Source organism: Diabrotica virgifera, chromosome 6, assembly GCF_917563875.1.
Source record: "Diabrotica virgifera virgifera chromosome 6, PGI_DIABVI_V3a".
In the NCBI taxonomy this organism is placed as follows: domain Eukaryota; kingdom Metazoa; phylum Arthropoda; class Insecta; order Coleoptera; family Chrysomelidae; genus Diabrotica; species Diabrotica virgifera.
In genome coordinates, this window is record NC_065448.1 from 253,232,755 (window position 1) to 253,251,883 (window position 19,129).

The 19,129-nt window shown below is 32.8% G+C and overlaps 1 protein-coding gene across 2 annotated transcripts in view; it reads right to left on the reverse strand.

Annotated features, from left to right (window-relative positions):
* Positions 1-19,129, reverse strand: part of LOC114333661 (teneurin-a) — a 499,544-nt gene that overhangs the window by 241,686 nt on the left and 238,729 nt on the right. For both annotated transcript variants that reach the window (XM_050653925.1, XM_050653924.1), the window contains exons 9-10: positions 6,552-6,779; positions 4,010-4,195 (exon numbers count right to left, since the gene is read on the reverse strand). In XM_050653925.1, coding sequence (XP_050509882.1) covers positions 4,010-4,195; positions 6,552-6,779 — 414 coding nt within the window. The remainder of the gene's footprint in view (positions 1-4,009; positions 4,196-6,551; positions 6,780-19,129) is intronic.

Genomic DNA, 19,129 nt, shown 5'->3' on the forward strand with positions numbered 1-19,129 from the left:
TAATTGCTAATCAAGCGTGCGCGACACTATTTTCCACCGTTGCATGTGTATGCAGTATGGTGCAAATGAAAGGAATAAATTCGTTATTTCGTAAACCGACGACTTTAAGGAAAAATCCCGAAACAGGTCGATTTTTATTTTTAAGTTATGATATTGTGGCATATATAGTATACTAGTGACGTCATCCATCTGGGCATGATAACGTAATCGCTGATTTTTTTAAATGAGAATAGGGGTTGTGTGCTACCTCATTTGAAAGGTTATTCAATTCTATATTCAGTAATATAAACATTTACATAATTATTTATACAGGGTGTCCAATAATTTAATTTTTTTGTCAATTTGCCAAATGATTTAATTTAATAAAAATTTTTTGGACACCCTGTATAAATAATTATGTACATGTTTATATTACTAAATAGAGAATTGTAGAACCTTTCAAATGAGGCAGCACACGACCCGTATTCTCATTTAAAAAAATCATCGATTACGTCATCACGCCCAGATGGATGACGTCACTAGTATACTATATATCGATGGCTTAGTGTGAAAACCTCGTATCTCAATAAACTACAATTTTACAGGAGAGGCAAAAAACTGATTTTCTGCATAATATAATCTAAAAACAAAAACCACTGTTACATATTTTAATTTGAGCACATTGAGACAAATATCTGATCTTGGCCCAGAGCTGAAAGTGTTAAATGTTGCTATTAAATTGATAATACAAATTTTAACTATGAAAAACACGTAAATACCCTTGCAGTATATAGAGCCTTTGCCCAAGTCACTATGATAATCTCGTATATCTTGATATACGTGTTTTTCATCTAAAATGAGGTTGTGTTTATGATTATTTATGAGGTTTTCATTTTTCATAGCTTATTGCACACCTCCAAATACTAGGTTGATACAGTACAAATCTTTTGATTTAAGGTTTATAAAATGTTTCTATATGCCGGACTGCCTTTTGTTGTTCACAAAAAAACATTTCTCCAAGTCGAATTTCTTAAACAAACACTCCATAGTAAGTACCAAATTCTTGGTTATAAATATACGTGGTATTCACACTAAATCAAGAGAGCAACTGATATACGTGGTTTCTTTTTTCGGCTATAGAAAATAGTCTGGTGTATTTGGATTTTTTCTAACGGTTGTAAATCGTGAGATACAAGGTTTTCAAACTAAAACCACCAAAATGTCATTTTCGAAAAAAAATGAGATACGAGGTTTTCACACTAAGCCATCGATATGCCACAATATCATAACTTAAAAATAAAAACAGACTTGTTTTGTGATTTTTCCTTAAAGTCACTGGTTTACGAAATAACGAATTTATTCCTTTCATTTGCACCATACTGTATACACATGCAACGGTGGAAAATAGTGTCGCGCACGCTTGATTGGCAATTAAAAAACAAAGGGGTTTTTGATATTGTCTTGCAAAAAACTCTTCGGGATTTCATCAATCGATGTTTAAAGAATATCTACCTACCTTAGCAACATTCAAATTTTCAGTTTTTCACATAGTTTTTGAGGGTTAAAAATGGCCGATTTCGCAATTTTTCAATTTTTAATCGCTTATATGTCAAAAACTATCAACTTTAGAGAAAAGTCACTTAAGACCTTTTCTGTTTGGAATGATCCAAAAAATCTAAAAAAAATTGATACATGCAAAAAAAATTATTTTATGAAAAAAACAAAAAAAAAACGTTTAAAAAATTTTTGACCAACTTTTGGTCCTGGCAACATGCAAATTTGTTAAAAGGGGTCCTTTTTGAGTAAGATTGTGCAAAAAATCCGAATTAGAATATTTTTCCTAGCGGATGCGCAGTGGCTTTCTGGACTAAAAGCGGAAGAAAAGAAAACAATATTTGAATGAGGATACGAAAAGCTCAACAATCATTAAGCATGCTAACCCTGTTTAGAGAGGCCTGTCCAGTATATTACAAAGACAAAAATATGAATATTCCAGTCAAATGTCATGTCTGTTCTACTCTATGGATGTGAAACCTGGAAAGTGACAAAACCTCCCTTAGAGATAAACTGCAATTCTTTGTTAGTAAATGCCTACGAATAATAATTGTTCGTATTTTCTTGCCTAACAGCATCAAAAACAAAGATCTGCTACAGCTTACAGAACAAAAGAGAATTGAAAATGAAATAAAGTCCTAAAATTAAATAAAGTAAAAGTAGATCCAGTATTGCAAAGGCTGTCTAGAGTGGAATCTTCAAGGAGAAAGAAAAGAGATCGCCCAGCATAAACTTGGAGAAGATCCATCATGGTCGAGATAAGAGGTTAAATAGAGTGTTGGAATGAGTTTATAGCCTTAGCGCAAAAATAGAACTCGATAGCGCGTTTTCACTGAAGCTCTAGCTAAATATATTTATTTGACTCAAGATTGTGTACGTTAGTACGATATGTTGACGATAATTGTTGTATTATACTTTAAATGTACAACGGCTACAGAAATAGTATGGTAAGTTTCTGCAGAGTAATCATCAATAAGAACAGTGTTGAATTTTTTACATGCCAACAATATTATATTTTTTATTGTACCAAATTTTAATTTCTCAATCACAATTAAAAACTATTCTGTTAGATATACGGACATTTTTGCAAAAGGAAGATTGCCTCTCTCACCGCCGAAAAAAACGCGCGGTCTTACCTTCTCAGTAATAACCAGTAGTACTAGTACGTTCTTTAAAGGTAAAATATTGCAAAATCTCTAAATTTTAAACAACCGCTTGGATTGACATGAAATTTGGCATTCACATAGCTAACAAGTCAAAGAAAAAAATTGATATTGTGCCGATGTGTGCTTTTGCCCTAGGGGTGAGTTTCACCCCCTTTTGGGAGTGAAAAATATATGTTCGAAATACGTCCGGAAATGGATAAAATTACTAATTCTAAGCAACTTTTGTTCTATAAAGTTTTTTCGTCAAAATAATACTTTTCGAGTTATTTGCGAGTGAATATGTTAATTTTTCTACACAATAACCACGTTTTCAGACGGGTTTTCGCAAATAACTCAAAAAGTAAGTATTTGATCGAGAAAAAAATTCTTATTAAAAAAATTATCGCATGTAAAAAGTGAAAGACATGGTGTATATATTAGATATACATATACATATACATATACCTAGTAGAAGCCGAGTTATAGCTAATGAAAAATAGGTTCATATTCGTCAAATTCCAAATCGGATATTTTAACGTGCCATAACCAAAAAACGAAGAACTTCTTTGGAGAAAACTCATTTTAACTTTTTTCAGGTGTTTAAAAATGCTTACTTTTGTTTTTTAAAAAAAATTTTTAGCATCAAAAGTAAACAAGTTACTCTCAAAATAAAGTTGATCCCTTTTTTTAGTAAAAATCGGGAAAATCACCCCCTAATTAGCATTTCAAATGAACTTAATGGTTACCATTTCATAAGTTTTTTACTCGCGTACGTATTGATCATATGATCTGTAAGTTTCATGGATTCAAATCCTTATTTTTAAAAGAGCTGTAGTTAAAAGGACTTGAACGAGTCACTTATCAGTGTGTATCAGAGCGTGTATCAGAGTGTATGCAAATTTAGAAACACCGAATCTTAACCAATTTTTTTCTTACAGAAAAACAAAAAAATACAAAATATTCAGAAAGTAAAGCTGATTTTTTTATTGTTCAAGATTTTTGGTATCTCTAACAATTTTTAAGTTATTCTGAAAAAAAAAAATTGATGTCAATTTAAGCGGTTTTTTAAAATTTACAGCAGAAACCGTGAAAGAATGTACTATACCAGGTGCTAAAATACCGTGTATCTCTTTGATTCCGCATCTCATAATAAACAAACACTTTTTATTATTGCGTATCTCGTAATAAACAAACATTTTTTTACATGTGTACACGTTTATCCGCAAAACAGACAGACAAGATATCCCTATTACATTACACTGCTTTATCAATTATTTTACTTTATTGTTATTATTTGTCTCTCTATCTGACATCAAATTTTGTATACTTACGTAACGTGCAATGACGTCCATTCCATCCTTGAGAACAAACACATGTTCCGTTCCTACACTGACCATGTTCTTGACATCGTATATCGCAAGGTAACTGTTCGCATCGTGTTCCAGTCCATCCAGGTTCACAACGACATTTGCCCATGTCGCATTGTCCATGAGGTCCACAATCCAAATTACAAAGTGCTGAAAACAAAAATATGCCTTATTAAAAAATGTGATTCTCAATGTTTGCATCTTATTAGTGTGTAAAAGGCGGCCTAGGTAGCTCAAGTGTGAGTATATCCGCCTTTGATGTCGAGTGGTATGGGTTTGATCCCCAATATAACAAACAAAAGGTAAAAGTACAGCCCCTCTAGGTACAATAATTAGTCGTTCAGATATGGCGTGTTAAACTATAAGCAGATATATGTAGAGAGTTGCTTAGCTCCCCTTAATCTCTAGCAGTTTATCTTTAACCACGATATCAGCGTTGCTTAAATTCTTACTGTCTTAGATTAAATACTGGAGTAACCTATGTTAACTTTGAAGTAAGAGCAATGAAAGAGCAGACGAAATGGTAAAACGAAGGTGGAGTAATTCACTACAACAAAGACAGATGAGGCTGTCCCCAACATTGTTTAACCTGACACTGGAGTATGCGGTTAGACAAATGCAAACGGGACGAGGAAACCTACTGACCAACCGAACGGTTCAACTGGCCGCTTATGCCGATGATATTAATATTATGAGTAGAACATTAACAGGAGCACAGGAAACATACGCAGAGTTAAAAACACAAACAAAATTGCTAGGTCTGAAAATTAACACAGAAAAAAACAAAAATAATGACTAAGACGAATAGAAATATAGTCCCAGAAAACATTATACATGAAGATGACATTGAAACGGTTGAAAAGTTACATACCTGGGAGTAGAAATATATGCCGACGGATCAGAAGATGGAGAAATACGGAAGAGAATAACGCAGGCAAACAGAGCTTATTTTGCCCTCTCCCATATATTTCGCTCTAAAAGTGTCCACCGAAATACAAAGATGAGAATCTAAACTTTAATTCGACCAATAGCATGCTATGGCAATGAAGCATCGGTCCTGAAAGAAACATCCAAAAACAAACTCGACACATTCAGCAGGAAAGTACTGAGGAAAATATACTAGGACCTGTGAGGGAAAACGGAATCTTCAGAAGTCGATACAACAACGAGCTTTATCAACTTTATAAGGAAGCACCCTGTCAGACTTCATTACAATCCAAAGATTGCAATGGGAGAGCATAGGCTACCAAAAAGAGCACTGAATGCTAGAATGCAGGGAAAGAGACCGGTTGGAAAGCCAAGAAAACGCTGGGAAGACACAGTAAACAGCGACGCACAAGCCCTTTTAGGAGTCCGTGTATGGAGAAGAGCAGCCACAGAAAAGCAAGTGTGGAGGCAAAAAATAAAGGAGGCCAAGGCTCAATTTGGGCTGTAGTGCCGTAGAAGAAGAAGAAAGACAGATGAAAAACAGTTCATTATAGAAACTTCACCAACACTTACAGTTTTGGATTAGGTGAAGAAACGTCACTGGCAAAGAGCTACATTGAAAGTTCAGCCTCGAAGCTATTTGATCTTTTGAAAAAAGTCAGGCTAGAGAATGTAATCTGGATTCTTGTTAACTATATTTAATGGGAAATAAGCCACAATTTTCCTAAAAAAATTATTTTAGTAACGTTTCGACGTCCAAATCGGATGACTATTTTAAATGGATTCTACTTCTTTTGATGCCTATTCCTTTTGAATATTGGCGATCATTCTTGACATAATTATTTTATTAACTGACGTTTGAAATAGATTAGTTGTTATTGGGAGAACCATTTCCTCAGGTTCTCAAACCATTATATTCTTCTTCTTCCAATCTAACCACAATAGATCTGAAAAGGTCACAATAGAACAGGCCAAAAGCCACCTCATTGAATATATCTATCTTTAACCGATGCTTTACCCAAGACTGAGCTATACAAGGTCATCTAACCTGAAAATAGACCTAAAATTTCATTTTAACTTTTAGTTATTATTTTTAATTGTTTGTATACATATGTATTATCTGTCCTGCTTCCAAGCAAAAAATAGTATCATAGGCAGATCATGACCAACCTGCACCAGTGCTCATTAGAATAATTGAAACAGCAGCATTATGTGAAAGATTCAGAGCATTTTGTTGGATAAATTGAGAAAAATGATATTTTTAATAAAGATGTGGTCTTTAAAAGAACCATTATTGGTCAAAATACTGAAACGCACGAGTTCCAGTTAATTTAGAATATAATTCATATTTAGAAATAAAAACTCATTTTTTAAAATATCGTATACGTAGTCTCACAGACAAATCAAACAAATCTAATCTCCATCGACAATTTCCTTAAGAATTTGCTCAGACTTTTTATCTCAATCGTTCCCCAAGTAGCATCTGGTCCCCCGAACAGCAAAGAAAAGGATAAAAACAGCAAACAGTCCTTAAAGATTTCCATTACATCAACAAACAATATAAAACACTACTTCTTACCTTGAGAGCAATCCGGGCCCGTCCAGTGCCTGTTACAGATACATTTTGCCGCCTCCAAATCGTAGACGCCATGATCGGAGCACGTAGGCAAACACTTATGGACTTGTTCGTCGATGATGTCGCAATGGGTCCCTTTCCAACCGGCTTTACAGTAGCATTGTCCATGAACACAGGCCCCGTGCTCTGAACACGTCGGGTCCTCGCAATCTGGCTCTTCACATCCTTCACCTGGAAACGAAAAAGAGAAATATAAGTTTTGTCTTATAATGATATAACACTCATAAACATTTGTGCTGTTAAAATAGACAGATATTCTAATACTACTTCGCTAAAGCCTATTTTATGTGTCGTATACATTTTTTTATATATTTTTTTTTGGAAATAAATCACCAATATTGCAACTTAAAAAATTGTAGTAATTTTCAAAATATACTATTCGTCAAAACAGAGAGTATTGAAGATGAAAATTAAGGTCAATTAATGTTTTTTATGTTTTTTAATATCTTTTTTTTAATATATATTAACAACAGATGCAATTTTCATTGTAAAGCAACTAATGGAAAAATACAGGAATAAAGAGACCAACGCTCATATGGTATTCATTGATCTTAAGAACGCATATGATAGAGTTCCTCGGGAGATTCTGTGGTGGGCACTCAATAAAAAAGGAGTCCGTGGCGAATATATAAAGATTGTGAGAGATATGTATGAGGGGGTAACGACTAGTATTAGGACAGGTGTGGGAGAGAGTGATAAATTTCAGGTGAAAGTAGGATTGCACCAAGGCTCGGTGCTTAGTCCTTATTTATTCTCATTAGTTTTGGACCAGATAACAGCGAAACTACAGGGCAGCATTCCATGGTGCTTAATGTATGCTGGAAATAGTGAAACAGACTTAGAACAAAAACTGGAACAGTGGACACAAGCTCTGGAAGAAAAAGGTTTAAAACTTAGTAGGACAAAAACAGAGTATTTGGAATGTTCATTTAAAGATGGAGTTACTACAAATAAAATGGTATCTTTGGATGGTGAAATGATTGTGAAAAGCAATCGTTTTAAGTACCTATTATCGGTATTACAGAGTAATGGAGAAATATATGGAGATGCATGAAGTAGAATTAGAGCTGGATGGATGAAGTGGAAAGAAGCGAGTGGTGTGTTGTGTGACAGAAAAATTTCAATGAAGCTGAAGGGAAAATTCTATGAAACAGCCATAAGACCGGCTATGATGTACGGAACTGAATGTTGGGCATTGAAAAAGAAAGAGGAACAACGAATGCATGTGGCGGAAATGAGAATGCTTAGATGAATGAATGACAAAGAAGAATAAAATTAGAAATGAGTATATTAGGGGAAGTCTAGGTGTGGCACCAATTGATGCAAAAATGAGAGAGCATAGGTTAAAATGGTTTGGTCATGTTCAACGTCGAGACGTTAATCACCGAATACGAAGAATAGCTGAAGTGCAGATTCCTGAAAGAAGTAGGAGCGGAAGACCAAAGAAGACCTGGGGGGAGACGATAAGGCAGGACATGTTGGTAAAGGGGATTAACATTGATATGAGCCACGATAGAATTGTGTGGAGAAATGCAATTAGGAAAGCCGACCCCGAATAGGGATAAGGCAAAGAGAATGATGAATGCTTTTTTAATATATTTATGATTCCTTATAGCACTAGATAATGCTCCAATAACGGACTTAGGGCATAAATATAATATTTTTATATCAAAGACAAAGTTACTTGTGGTTAGTAAACAAGACGTCGGCCCTATGCAACTCGTTGTCAACAATGAACCCATTACAAAAGTTTTAAATACGTAGGATATGATGTTGGATAAACGACAAACTAAATCCTAATGAAGAAATTAAAACTTGTATCTATAGAAATTGTAAGAGGAGCATTTATGAAACTTAGATCTATACTAAGAAATTCTCAGTTGAACTTACAACTAAGAATCAAATGTTATGTGTAACCTGTATTACTAATGGATGTGAACCTGGATCATAAAAGTTAGTATGATGGACACATTGGAAGCTTTTGAGACCTGGTCATATCGTAGAATGCTCAAAATATCATGAGTTCAACGCATTTTAAACATAGAAGTCTTAAACAAAATACGTCAAGTCGAAGGTAACTTGACGATATTAAAGCAAATACTTGAATATCTAGGGCATTTAATGAAAGGTAACAAATACTGAATACTGCAGTTAATACTCGAAGGGATCGAACGGAAAAAAAATTGGTAGGAAGAAATATTCATGACTCCGAAACCTTCGCTAATGGAGTGGCTTATCAGTCGATGAATAATTGAGCCCTTGAAAACCAAAGTGGTCTAAGTCAAGAATTTAATTTTACATTTACGTCAAGAATTTTATTTGTTTGACACTGTTCTATTAAAAAAAAAAAAAAAATAAATATTAGTGCATCCACCCACTCACAGTCGAAGCTACTGTAATACTACCCCAGGCTGTGGGTGAAAAAACGTGATATAATTCAGGAGTTTTTGAAACCTATCAGGTGTTGTAAAGGATGATGCCAGGAATAACTTATACTAAAATGTAACCAAAAATTTTGTGCGGTTTTTTATTTATGACGATTTTCATTTGTTAAATTTGCAATTTTTAAAGATTTTTAATTTTGCAGCTTAGGATATTTATTTTAGAGAAAAACTTTTAAATAGAAAATTGTAGTAAATTAAAGAACCTACAAACAAGTTGATCTATGGAAAGTTTAATTTCGTTAATACTTTATTGCAAAACAGCCTGCGAAAAGTCCAAAATGGCCGTTTTTTGCAATTGCCTTATTTATTGTAAAAATAACTTTGATGTATTTTTTAAGGCTTTAAAATGAACATCTTTCAATACTAAATGTAAAAAAAGTTGTAGTGCCCGATTGGTGAACTTGTTGTTTAGATATTATAATTTGTTTATCCCAAGAGGTCAAATGTCCAAGGCTATAACTTTTTGAAAAAAAAATTTTACAGAGTTAATCCAAGATCCACTCTCCTTCTAAAGACTTATATTTTCATATTTTGATGTAAATAAATGCGTATAACATTTTTCAACCTATTATTTAGAGTTTGAAAATAAGAGGGCAAATTTCGTTATAAACATTTAGAACTGAAGCCGCCCCTGTACATCCTATGAGTTTTTAACTTGCAGGTTATTGTTGCTGAAGACAAAATAAAGATTCAAAACCAAATAAAAATTTCCTACGACCAACTGAAGCCGAGATAATTGTTTTTGTTTTCTTAAATCGTAGTGACTTTATTTATAACAATTAAGAAATTATTTCACAGTCATTGACTAAAGAAAGACTTATATTATATTAAAATAAAAATTATTTTAACCGAAAATTACATTTAATTATTAAATATGATTTTTAAAATGTAGTGGAGATTTATTTTTCGTTACGACTATGATTTATTGTGTCGGTTGCCCTTAGCAACAGCTAGCAACTTATAATACATTGAATCACGGTTTTTGCTTTAAATTTTAAAGCGACGCTTGGATTGACATCAAATTTGGCAAACACATAGATAACATGTTAAAGAATAAAAACGATATTGGGCCTCTGTGTGCTTTTGTACTGGGGGTGAGTTTCACCCCTTATAAAGGGTGAAAAAAATATATGTTCAAAGTAAGTTCGGAAATGGATAAAACGTCTAATTCTAAGCACCTTTCGTTCTATAGAATTTTTTCACCAAGTTAATACCTTTCGAGTTATTTTCGAGTAAATACCTTAATTTTTCAACAACAAAAAAAAACACGTTTTTGGGTGGTTTTTGACAAACAACTCAATAAATAAGTATTTTATTGAAAAAAAGAGTTTTAACAAAAATATAGCAAATTAAAAATTGAAAAAAAATTATGTATGCATGAAATCTCTAGACCCAGTAGAAACAAAGTTCTAACTAATGAAAAATAGGTTCATATCCGTCAAATTTCAAAGTGAATTATTTCAACGTGAAATAACCAAAAAAACATGCACTTTTTGGAGAAAAATCATTACAACTTTTTTAAAGTATTTAAAAAATATGTATACCTGTTTTCTGTTTTTATTTCAAATTTAATGTAAAACAATTTTGTATAGAGGGTTGTTCATGCTAAACCGTATAAATTTAGAAATATTGGCGAAAAACTTGAAAAACTACGAATTTACCGATTTCTCCCCCCTGTCCCCCCCAAACCCGACGCTCAAAATGGTGTGACATTTTTCTGGACATTGTGTGGACCATATAGAACAATTTGGTGTTGAAGGATAACTTTCACTTTGGATGTCTGGGTTATGCCATCTTTTGGATCAACTATACTATACTATTAGACCACTCTGGTTTTCAACAATTAAATTGTTACATGTCGCGCAAGATAATGAACAGTATTGGCAAATTGTGATGGAAGCTACCCACGGCTAAAATTTAGCTCTGTACGCAAAGAAAAACGTTATTTTTTATAAGCGATTTATTTCAAATATGCCCCATTGTGGTGCGAATGAACTTCATATTGTAGATATTTTTAGATATGATTAACCACAATTATTTTAGAAATAATTAGGAAATAATAACGATAAACGGATAGACATGGAGAATCTACAATATACATTCCATAGTTTCTTCTGTTCTTCATGTACCATGTCCTTTCAGAACGTTGAGCGTTTTTTACCATCATAGTTATTTTAAATATAAGAAAATGATATAAGTATTATAAATGGTATAAGTGATATAAGTGATGTAAGTGATATAAATGACATAAGTGATAATTTGGTAAAATGATATACAAGTCAAAGAAATAAAAATTAATAACCAATGGCAGTTGTTAAGCCGCTATTATAATATATTAATTTCAATATATTAGTTCAATACAACCGCATCGATAGCTAAATAAAACAATATCAATTAATTTTCTTCCCGAACATGTAACGGAATAGATTTGTACCTCAACCGTTCTGTAATGTCAGGTAGGAAGAGCGATCTCATGAATTTTAATGAGGAAATAAAACAAATTTATACCTTCTTAAAGCTTTGTTATAACGTTAATTAAAAATATATCAGAAAACGTACTCTGATACCTACTCCCCGTGAATGGTAACAATAACAATTGGACCGCCCTCGTTTTACCCCCTCAGTCAAAGAAAACACTCACGGCATTCCTACTCCTAGAATAATAATTCTGTTATGTCTAACTTCCGACTCCCTAGGCAGGAAATAATAAACTTACAAGGAAAACAAAGATAAAATAAACTCAACTCCATGGGGATAATTAGATCTCATTTTCAGTTGAATGCTACCCTAAACCGAAACTAGAATTTTACGACGAGGTAGAATGTAGATTAGTGTTTATTGTAGTCTTAGCCTAAATATTCTTTAGTTAATTGTTCGTTTCTTATTCTACGAAAGAGAATTTAAATGAAGAATTTCCGTAGTTGCTTAATTAAAGCTACATAAATTTCTGATAAACTCCATTACATTACAATTCTGGAATACATTGCTTAGTAGTCGCTCTAGGCATTAGTTTATGTAAATATAAATTTTAAACTAGGAAATCGATATTTTACTCGAATACTTTGGAAGAGCGTCCTTAAAATCAATTAAAAGATATTAAAAAAAGACTAAATTTTCAATCTAATAACACATTAAACAACATTAAAATATTATTCTACATCCCATCAGATTAAAAATAGTGGGAACCTTCTCTGGTAATAACCTTCGAGGCTTCTAAAAAATACAAGCCATACGGATGTCAAGACTATAGGGATGAGGGAATTTTAGGGAGATGAGGGAGATGTAACATTCCCTCATCTTCCTGTAGTCTTGTAATCCGTATGGCTTGTATTTTTTAGAAGTCCCGAAGGTTTTTACCAGAGAAAGTTCCCACCGTTTTTAATCTGATGGGATGTGGAATAATATTTTGATATTGTTTTTTGTGTTATCAGATCGAAAACTTAGTTTTTTTCTTAGTAGATGTCGCTACAGCATCCCAGCCATTTCGTTCGTTGCTGCACGCAATCCAAGGCAGTACGCGTCGGAGTATACTGGTTCAGTCAGAGAGAAGAGCATATGTGTCTACTGACGAGGAGCAACAAAGTTCCGAAAGCGGTATAGATGCTTGCTGCATTCTCTGATTGAACTAGAATACTAGAATATAATGCTGCTGCGTTTTTGGATTGCAACGAAATTGAAAATATTTATACATTTTTAATGTTTAAAAGATATTAAATGATATAAATCTTAATAACCCGAATAATGAAAATAAAATTTTGCCAAAAAACAACTTTTCCTTCTAGTGCTGACTCCACTAATAAAGGTTGGCTGTAATTATTGCAAATTCGTCTCTATCTTCTGCTTTTCTCAAAAACGTCTGTGTGTTCAACCCAGTCCAGTTGCGAATTATTTTCAGCTAGGATATTAATTAGTCGTCTACCAGGATTCCTTTTTCCTTCGATTTTACCCATCATAATCAGCTGTAATATCTCAATCTACTTATAATTTCTAAGTATGTACCCTAAATATACTGTTTTCTACTTTTAATGGTGGTCAAAATTTCCCTGTCCCTTCCCATTCTTTACAACTCCATTTCATTCGTAATAAGGTCGGTCCATGGTATTTTCAATATTCTCCTAACAAGCCACATCTCAAAAACTGCCAGCTTTCTCATTAAGTCAACATTAACAATCCAAGAAACAATAAAGAACGGTATAATAAAGAACAATAGAGTGGACATAACATTTTACTATACGATATTAGATTTGCAGATTGAGTCTTTGGTTCATCAGAAATTTCGTCATTTTCAAAAAGGCTGCTATTGATTGCTCTATTCTTGATCGAATTTGTGATTTCGGATTGTTCAACATCTTCAGTTTTTATCTGAATCCTTGTTATGACTTTATCCATCTTATTGATAAACATGGTTTTTGTTTTCTTTTTGCTTATTATTAAACCAAACTGTTCCCCAGTATCACAAATTATGTTTACAAGCGTCTGCAGGTCTTTCTCACTTTTAGCGATAATGACTGTATCGTCGGAATGTTATTTATATTTTCACCATATTATTTCTCTTGATCCCTCCTGTGCAGTTTTCAAGTGATTGTGTAAATAACACTTCGGAATATTAAATAGTAATGGTGAAAGTATGTCTCACTCCTCTACTTATCTGTTACGCATCCGTGCTATTTCCATCTAATGTTACCACATCCTGTTGGTTCCATGTGCCATTTGGATAATTATACAAAAAAATATTTTAATAAATTCAGTATTATTGGGCGTTTTTTGAAGTTTTACTTCTTTACGATCGAGGGTGAAATTTTATACTTGCCTGGCGCATGCGTAGACAGACAGTATGTAGTTCGTTGCTAATCTTTCAAATTATGTATGTATCAGCGCAAATAAGTCATTAAAAGAATATATTAGTGTTTTTAATAAATGTATTGTTTATTATAATTTTTGTGTCTTTGGATTTGTTTTCCTAGGGAATAAAATATTTTATAATAATAGTAAGTATATTTACTTTACATTTTAAAGTATTTTTATACCTCACTTGGTCTATTAAATTTGTCAATATGTATGAGAAATCTTGTAAGCTTGCAAAACAAAGGGAGTTTCGCTCGATGGAAGCACGTTCGACCGGTGATCGAGAGGTCCCTGGTTCGATTCCGTGTGTTATCTAACTTTTTTTTTTATGTTATTATTGATTTAATATATTTTTTTAAGTAGTAAGTAAAAATTGGTTTAATCTTTAAATACAAATAACCTGTTGAAAGTATAATTATTTCGTTGAAATCATATAATAGAAGTATAACTTCTTACGTGCGTACAAAGTACACACACATTCTTTTTTTTCTATGTAAACTATTGGATTGAATCATAAATATATTACTTAATTTTTACTATTATTAGTTCTTCTGTAACTTTCGCAGAAGTATCAACAGTTGCTTTTATCATTTAATAATGTATTTGCTGACACTCCCGAGCATTTAATAATATACCTAGTTTCATATTGATTTCAGAACTTGTTAAAAAATTGATATTACGCCGAGTATTGATTTTACTTTTAGATTTCTTGTTTAGTGTACAGTTTTCATTAGTTTTATCTGATATGATGATAACTTCATCTACCTACAGTAAGTATACAATATGTTTAAAACAGTAACTTTGTACTGTATTAGCCCTTTCCATCTTTTTATACCTCAGTAAAATTATTAATGTTAAAAATTAAAAAACAATGTGTATTTAATAACAAACATGTTATCAGGATGAATTTATTTAAACTCTAAGATGCTAATACTTCTGATAAAGCTGATTAGCTTCCTAGGTGACTTGTTTCTTATATTAGAGGGGGCTAGACTGAACTCTTTTTATAATTTTTGTAGTCATTTGCAGATTGATGCTACGCGGTTGCATAGTATGATCTGCCGTTATTTTTTTGTTGTCATAAAAACGACAGTTCTCACTATCTGATTTGCCTTTTTTTGGGATGATATCTCAGAGGGTACTGACCAGTGCTGACTATTTTTATATCTTTTTTCCTAGTGTGGAAAAGGGGATTTCTTGCAGTGGACGACAATTTTATGAGCCGTTTTGCTTGATTTTGTCCTAGTATGTACGAGTTAGAGCGTGTAATCGTAGTTTATTGAGTTCTCAGGTCCAGAGTTATTCTCTGGTGTGACTTTTCGATAGCCCACAGAAGGGTTCTCGACCATGGAATGGAGTATTAGCCTATTTTTTTGCTAGGCTGTCAGTTTCCTCATTTCCTGCAATTCTTTGTTACGTTCTGCCAGCTTCTTGAGAAATTGAAATGTGGTGCTTGAGCCGAATTCTTAGAATATCATGGACGGACAGAGTCAGAAATCAGGAAGTATTCAGAAGAGCGTGCTTTAGGATAGGGAACTTTTTGATTATGTAAATAGTAAGAAGCAACTGGTACTTGAAGGAAATATAGAGGGTAAGAGAGGTCTAGGACGTAAACAGATGTCATGACTGCATAATATTCGCCAATGAACAACAGCTATGGAATGCTTTGCAATACTGCTAAAAACAGAATAGTTTAATCCTGACTATCTAACATCTCACCAAGACAATGTACGGTGGACGCCTACGCAAAAATGCCCGGCACCTTAAGAAGCATAAAGAAATCAAAAATGAATTAAACGAAAGATTTATTTAAAATAAAGAAAGTACTTGCAAGAGTAGGTAATAGTGGAAAAAAGCATTACGAAAATAAACTCATAACCTACATAAGAATTGAAAATCTATACATACATTCTTAATTAAAAGTTTTTCAGAAAATAATTGATATTCCTCTAATTGGCTGTATACTATAGTAAAAATACTGAAGAAGTAAAAAAGACTTCCTTTTGTAGTTGGTGTATATAAATTTTTAAAAAATATTTAAAAATTTTCTTAGTCCCAGTCCGAAAAAGGTCCAAGTTTAACAAAAAGGATATCACAGATTAACGAACATTTCCGGTCTTAGCAGACCATCATCTATTCTAGGTTTACCATTCTATTTCTAGGTTTAACCTGATAATGGTTTGGTAAGACCGAAAACATTCGTTAACCTGTGATGTAAAGTTTTTGTTCAAGTTGGATCTTTTAAGAAAATTTTTCAATAAAATTTATATACAGTACATAAATCGTTCAGCTGGACATAGGAACATACACTTTATATATTTAGATACATAAATACATACATTGTATTATATTGAGATACTTGCAGCAACTGAGCTCTCTCGATGACAATATGGTTATTAGCATTAAGGGGCATTAACCTTAAAACTCATTTCGACTGACACAAATAAACGTCAAAATATGATGTAGTAGCTGAATATTTTTGGCCTAAGGGAATGAGGTAAACTTTGTTTTTGATTTATTTATGGACAGCCTTGCTTCAAAAGTCACTCATTCTATTCATTCTAACAACTCTTTTGCACCAAAAACTCGTACTCGAACAGAAGCTTCAACTAACACTGGTTAGCGCAGTTGCCCCAATTCTCTCAATGTTTATTCCCTATGTCCAGCTGAACGATTTACGTACTGTATACCAGCTACAAAAGGAAGTCTTTTTTACTTCTTGAGTAAATTAACATTATATCCAGGGCCTTAAATATCCGTATCAAACACATTTCAGTAGGTCAATAGGAAGGTTTTGACTCCGGCTAAACCGAGATTTTTAACCGGACTAAAAAGAATGAGATTTATAGGTAGCCATCCGTGTAAATTGGGGGCTGTAGCCTCCAAATAAAAACCAAAAGGTTTTTGGGGAAGGGTGGCGATAGGCAAGAAATGGAAGTCATTTATTCCAGAAAAAAAAATAAATCTACACCATTTAAGTGATACGTGCACGGAGGCGAATACATTTAATGAACTTAATGTGATTTGAAGAATGATGATTCTGAAGAAGGTTTATTACAATTGTTCACTAAGCAGTTATATTAGGCGTTTACTTCAATAAAAATGGGAAATGAAGAAATAATTTAACTAATTGAACTACTACTCATTTTTACTGATTTCAAAGACATTTAGTCAATGTTTGATCTATTTTTTACTATTGTATATGCTCCAAATAGTTAACTTCTTTTAAGTTTATACACCATTGTTTAACGATATGATATATTTTATTTAATTTCTATCATATTCTTCTGTATATTTTAGAAGATATAAAATGTCGCAATGATATACCGTCACAATGTCAGGTACTGGTCTGATACAAATACTCGTTTTTTTTTCTTAATGATAAAAGATAATTTCCAGAAAAGTGAAAGGTATGAGCGGGTACTTAAGTAATTATCTTGTGAACCCAATATTTATTGACCAAAATTGAACTGCAGATCAATACTTCAATATGTTAGAGAAGGAAATAATAATAAATAATAACTAATTATCCTCAGGATTTTCGGTATGACATTTCCCACCAAGACGGAGTTTCATCTCATTATGCACGTAAAGAAGATGAGAGGCAAGATATACCAAATGAAATAAAATAAAGTGACTGGATAGGAAGATACGAGTGGTTTGTAAAAACGACGAATTGCTGCATCCGTACATTACAAATCCCCAAAATCTTGAGAAAAGCTAGAGTGGTGGCCCTCTTAAAACCAGGGATGGATCTGGCGGACGTAGAGCTTTAAACTTGTCTTTTTTTGTCAGTTTTCAAGGCGTTCGAAATAATGATACTGAAAAATCTCTATCTGTGGAGACTATAATTATTCCAGAACAAGCAGGGTTCAAACGCGGAAAATGCTGCTGCAGTCAAATCCTTAATCTTAACTCAACATATTTATTAAAGATGGTTTTGAACAAAAAAAAATAGGAGTAGCATTCATAGACCTAACTGCCATCTATGACACAGTTAACCATCAACGCTTGCTGAAAAATTTCTACGAAACTACAATGGATTTCTGACTTTCAAAGGTTAGTGAAATGTCTTCTCCAGAATTGATGCTTTTATGCAACGTTCCAGCTTATCAACAGTCGGTGGGTGGATCAAAAAAATGGCCTAATGGTTGAAGTGTCCTCTTTCCGAATTTGTACAACATATGCACCAACGACCAACCCATAAACCAACAAACAATGAAATTTATTTACGCTGTAGAGGTCTATCCCATGGTTGAAATCGCTACACCACATAGTCCATTCTTTCACGGTTTTTGCTCTAAATTTTAAAGAACCGCTTGGATTGACATGAAATTTGGCATACGTATAGCTTACACGTCAAAGAAAAACAGTAATATTGTGCCGATGTGTGCTTTTGCCCTGGGGATGACTTTCACCCCTTCGTGGAGGTGAAAAAATATATGTCTAAAATAAGTCCGGAAATGGGTAAGCTGACTAATTTTAAGTAACTTTTGTTCTATAGAGCTTTTCGCCAAGTCAACACTTTTCGAGTTATTTGCGAGTAAATATGTTCATTTTTCAACAAAATAACCACATTTTTTAGACGGTTTTTCGCAAATAACTCAAAAAGTAAGTATTTTGTCGAAAAAAACGTTCTTAGCAAAAATATAGCATATAAAAAAGTAAAAAAATGGTGTACGCGTTAGGTCTCTGGATCTCGTATAACCAGAGTTATAGCCACTGAAAAATAGATTCATATTCACCAAATTTCAAATAGAATATTTCGACGTGAAATATCTAAAAAAGCACTTTTTGGGGAAAACTCATTATAACTTTTTTAAAGTGTTTAAAAAAAGCTTTATTTTTGTTTTTACAAAATGTTTCTAGCATTAAATTTAAGCAAGTTACGCTCAAAATAAAGTCAGTCCCTTTTGTTTTTGCAAAAAAAAATCGGGAAGACCACCCTCTAATTAGCAATTTAAATGAAATTAATCGTTACCACAAATTATCTTACTTATTTCTGTTTATATGATCTGTAAGTTTCATCGATTCAAAGTGCTTATTTTTGAAAAAATTTGGTTTCAAAATAAAATTTTTAAAAATTTAAATTTTGAAATATATGGCTTTTTTTAAAATAACTTAAACATTGTTAGAGATACTAAAAATCTCGAAAAACAAAAAAGTCAGATTTGCTTTTCTGAATATCATGTATTTTTTTGTTTTTCTGTTAGACAAAAATTGATTTTGTGT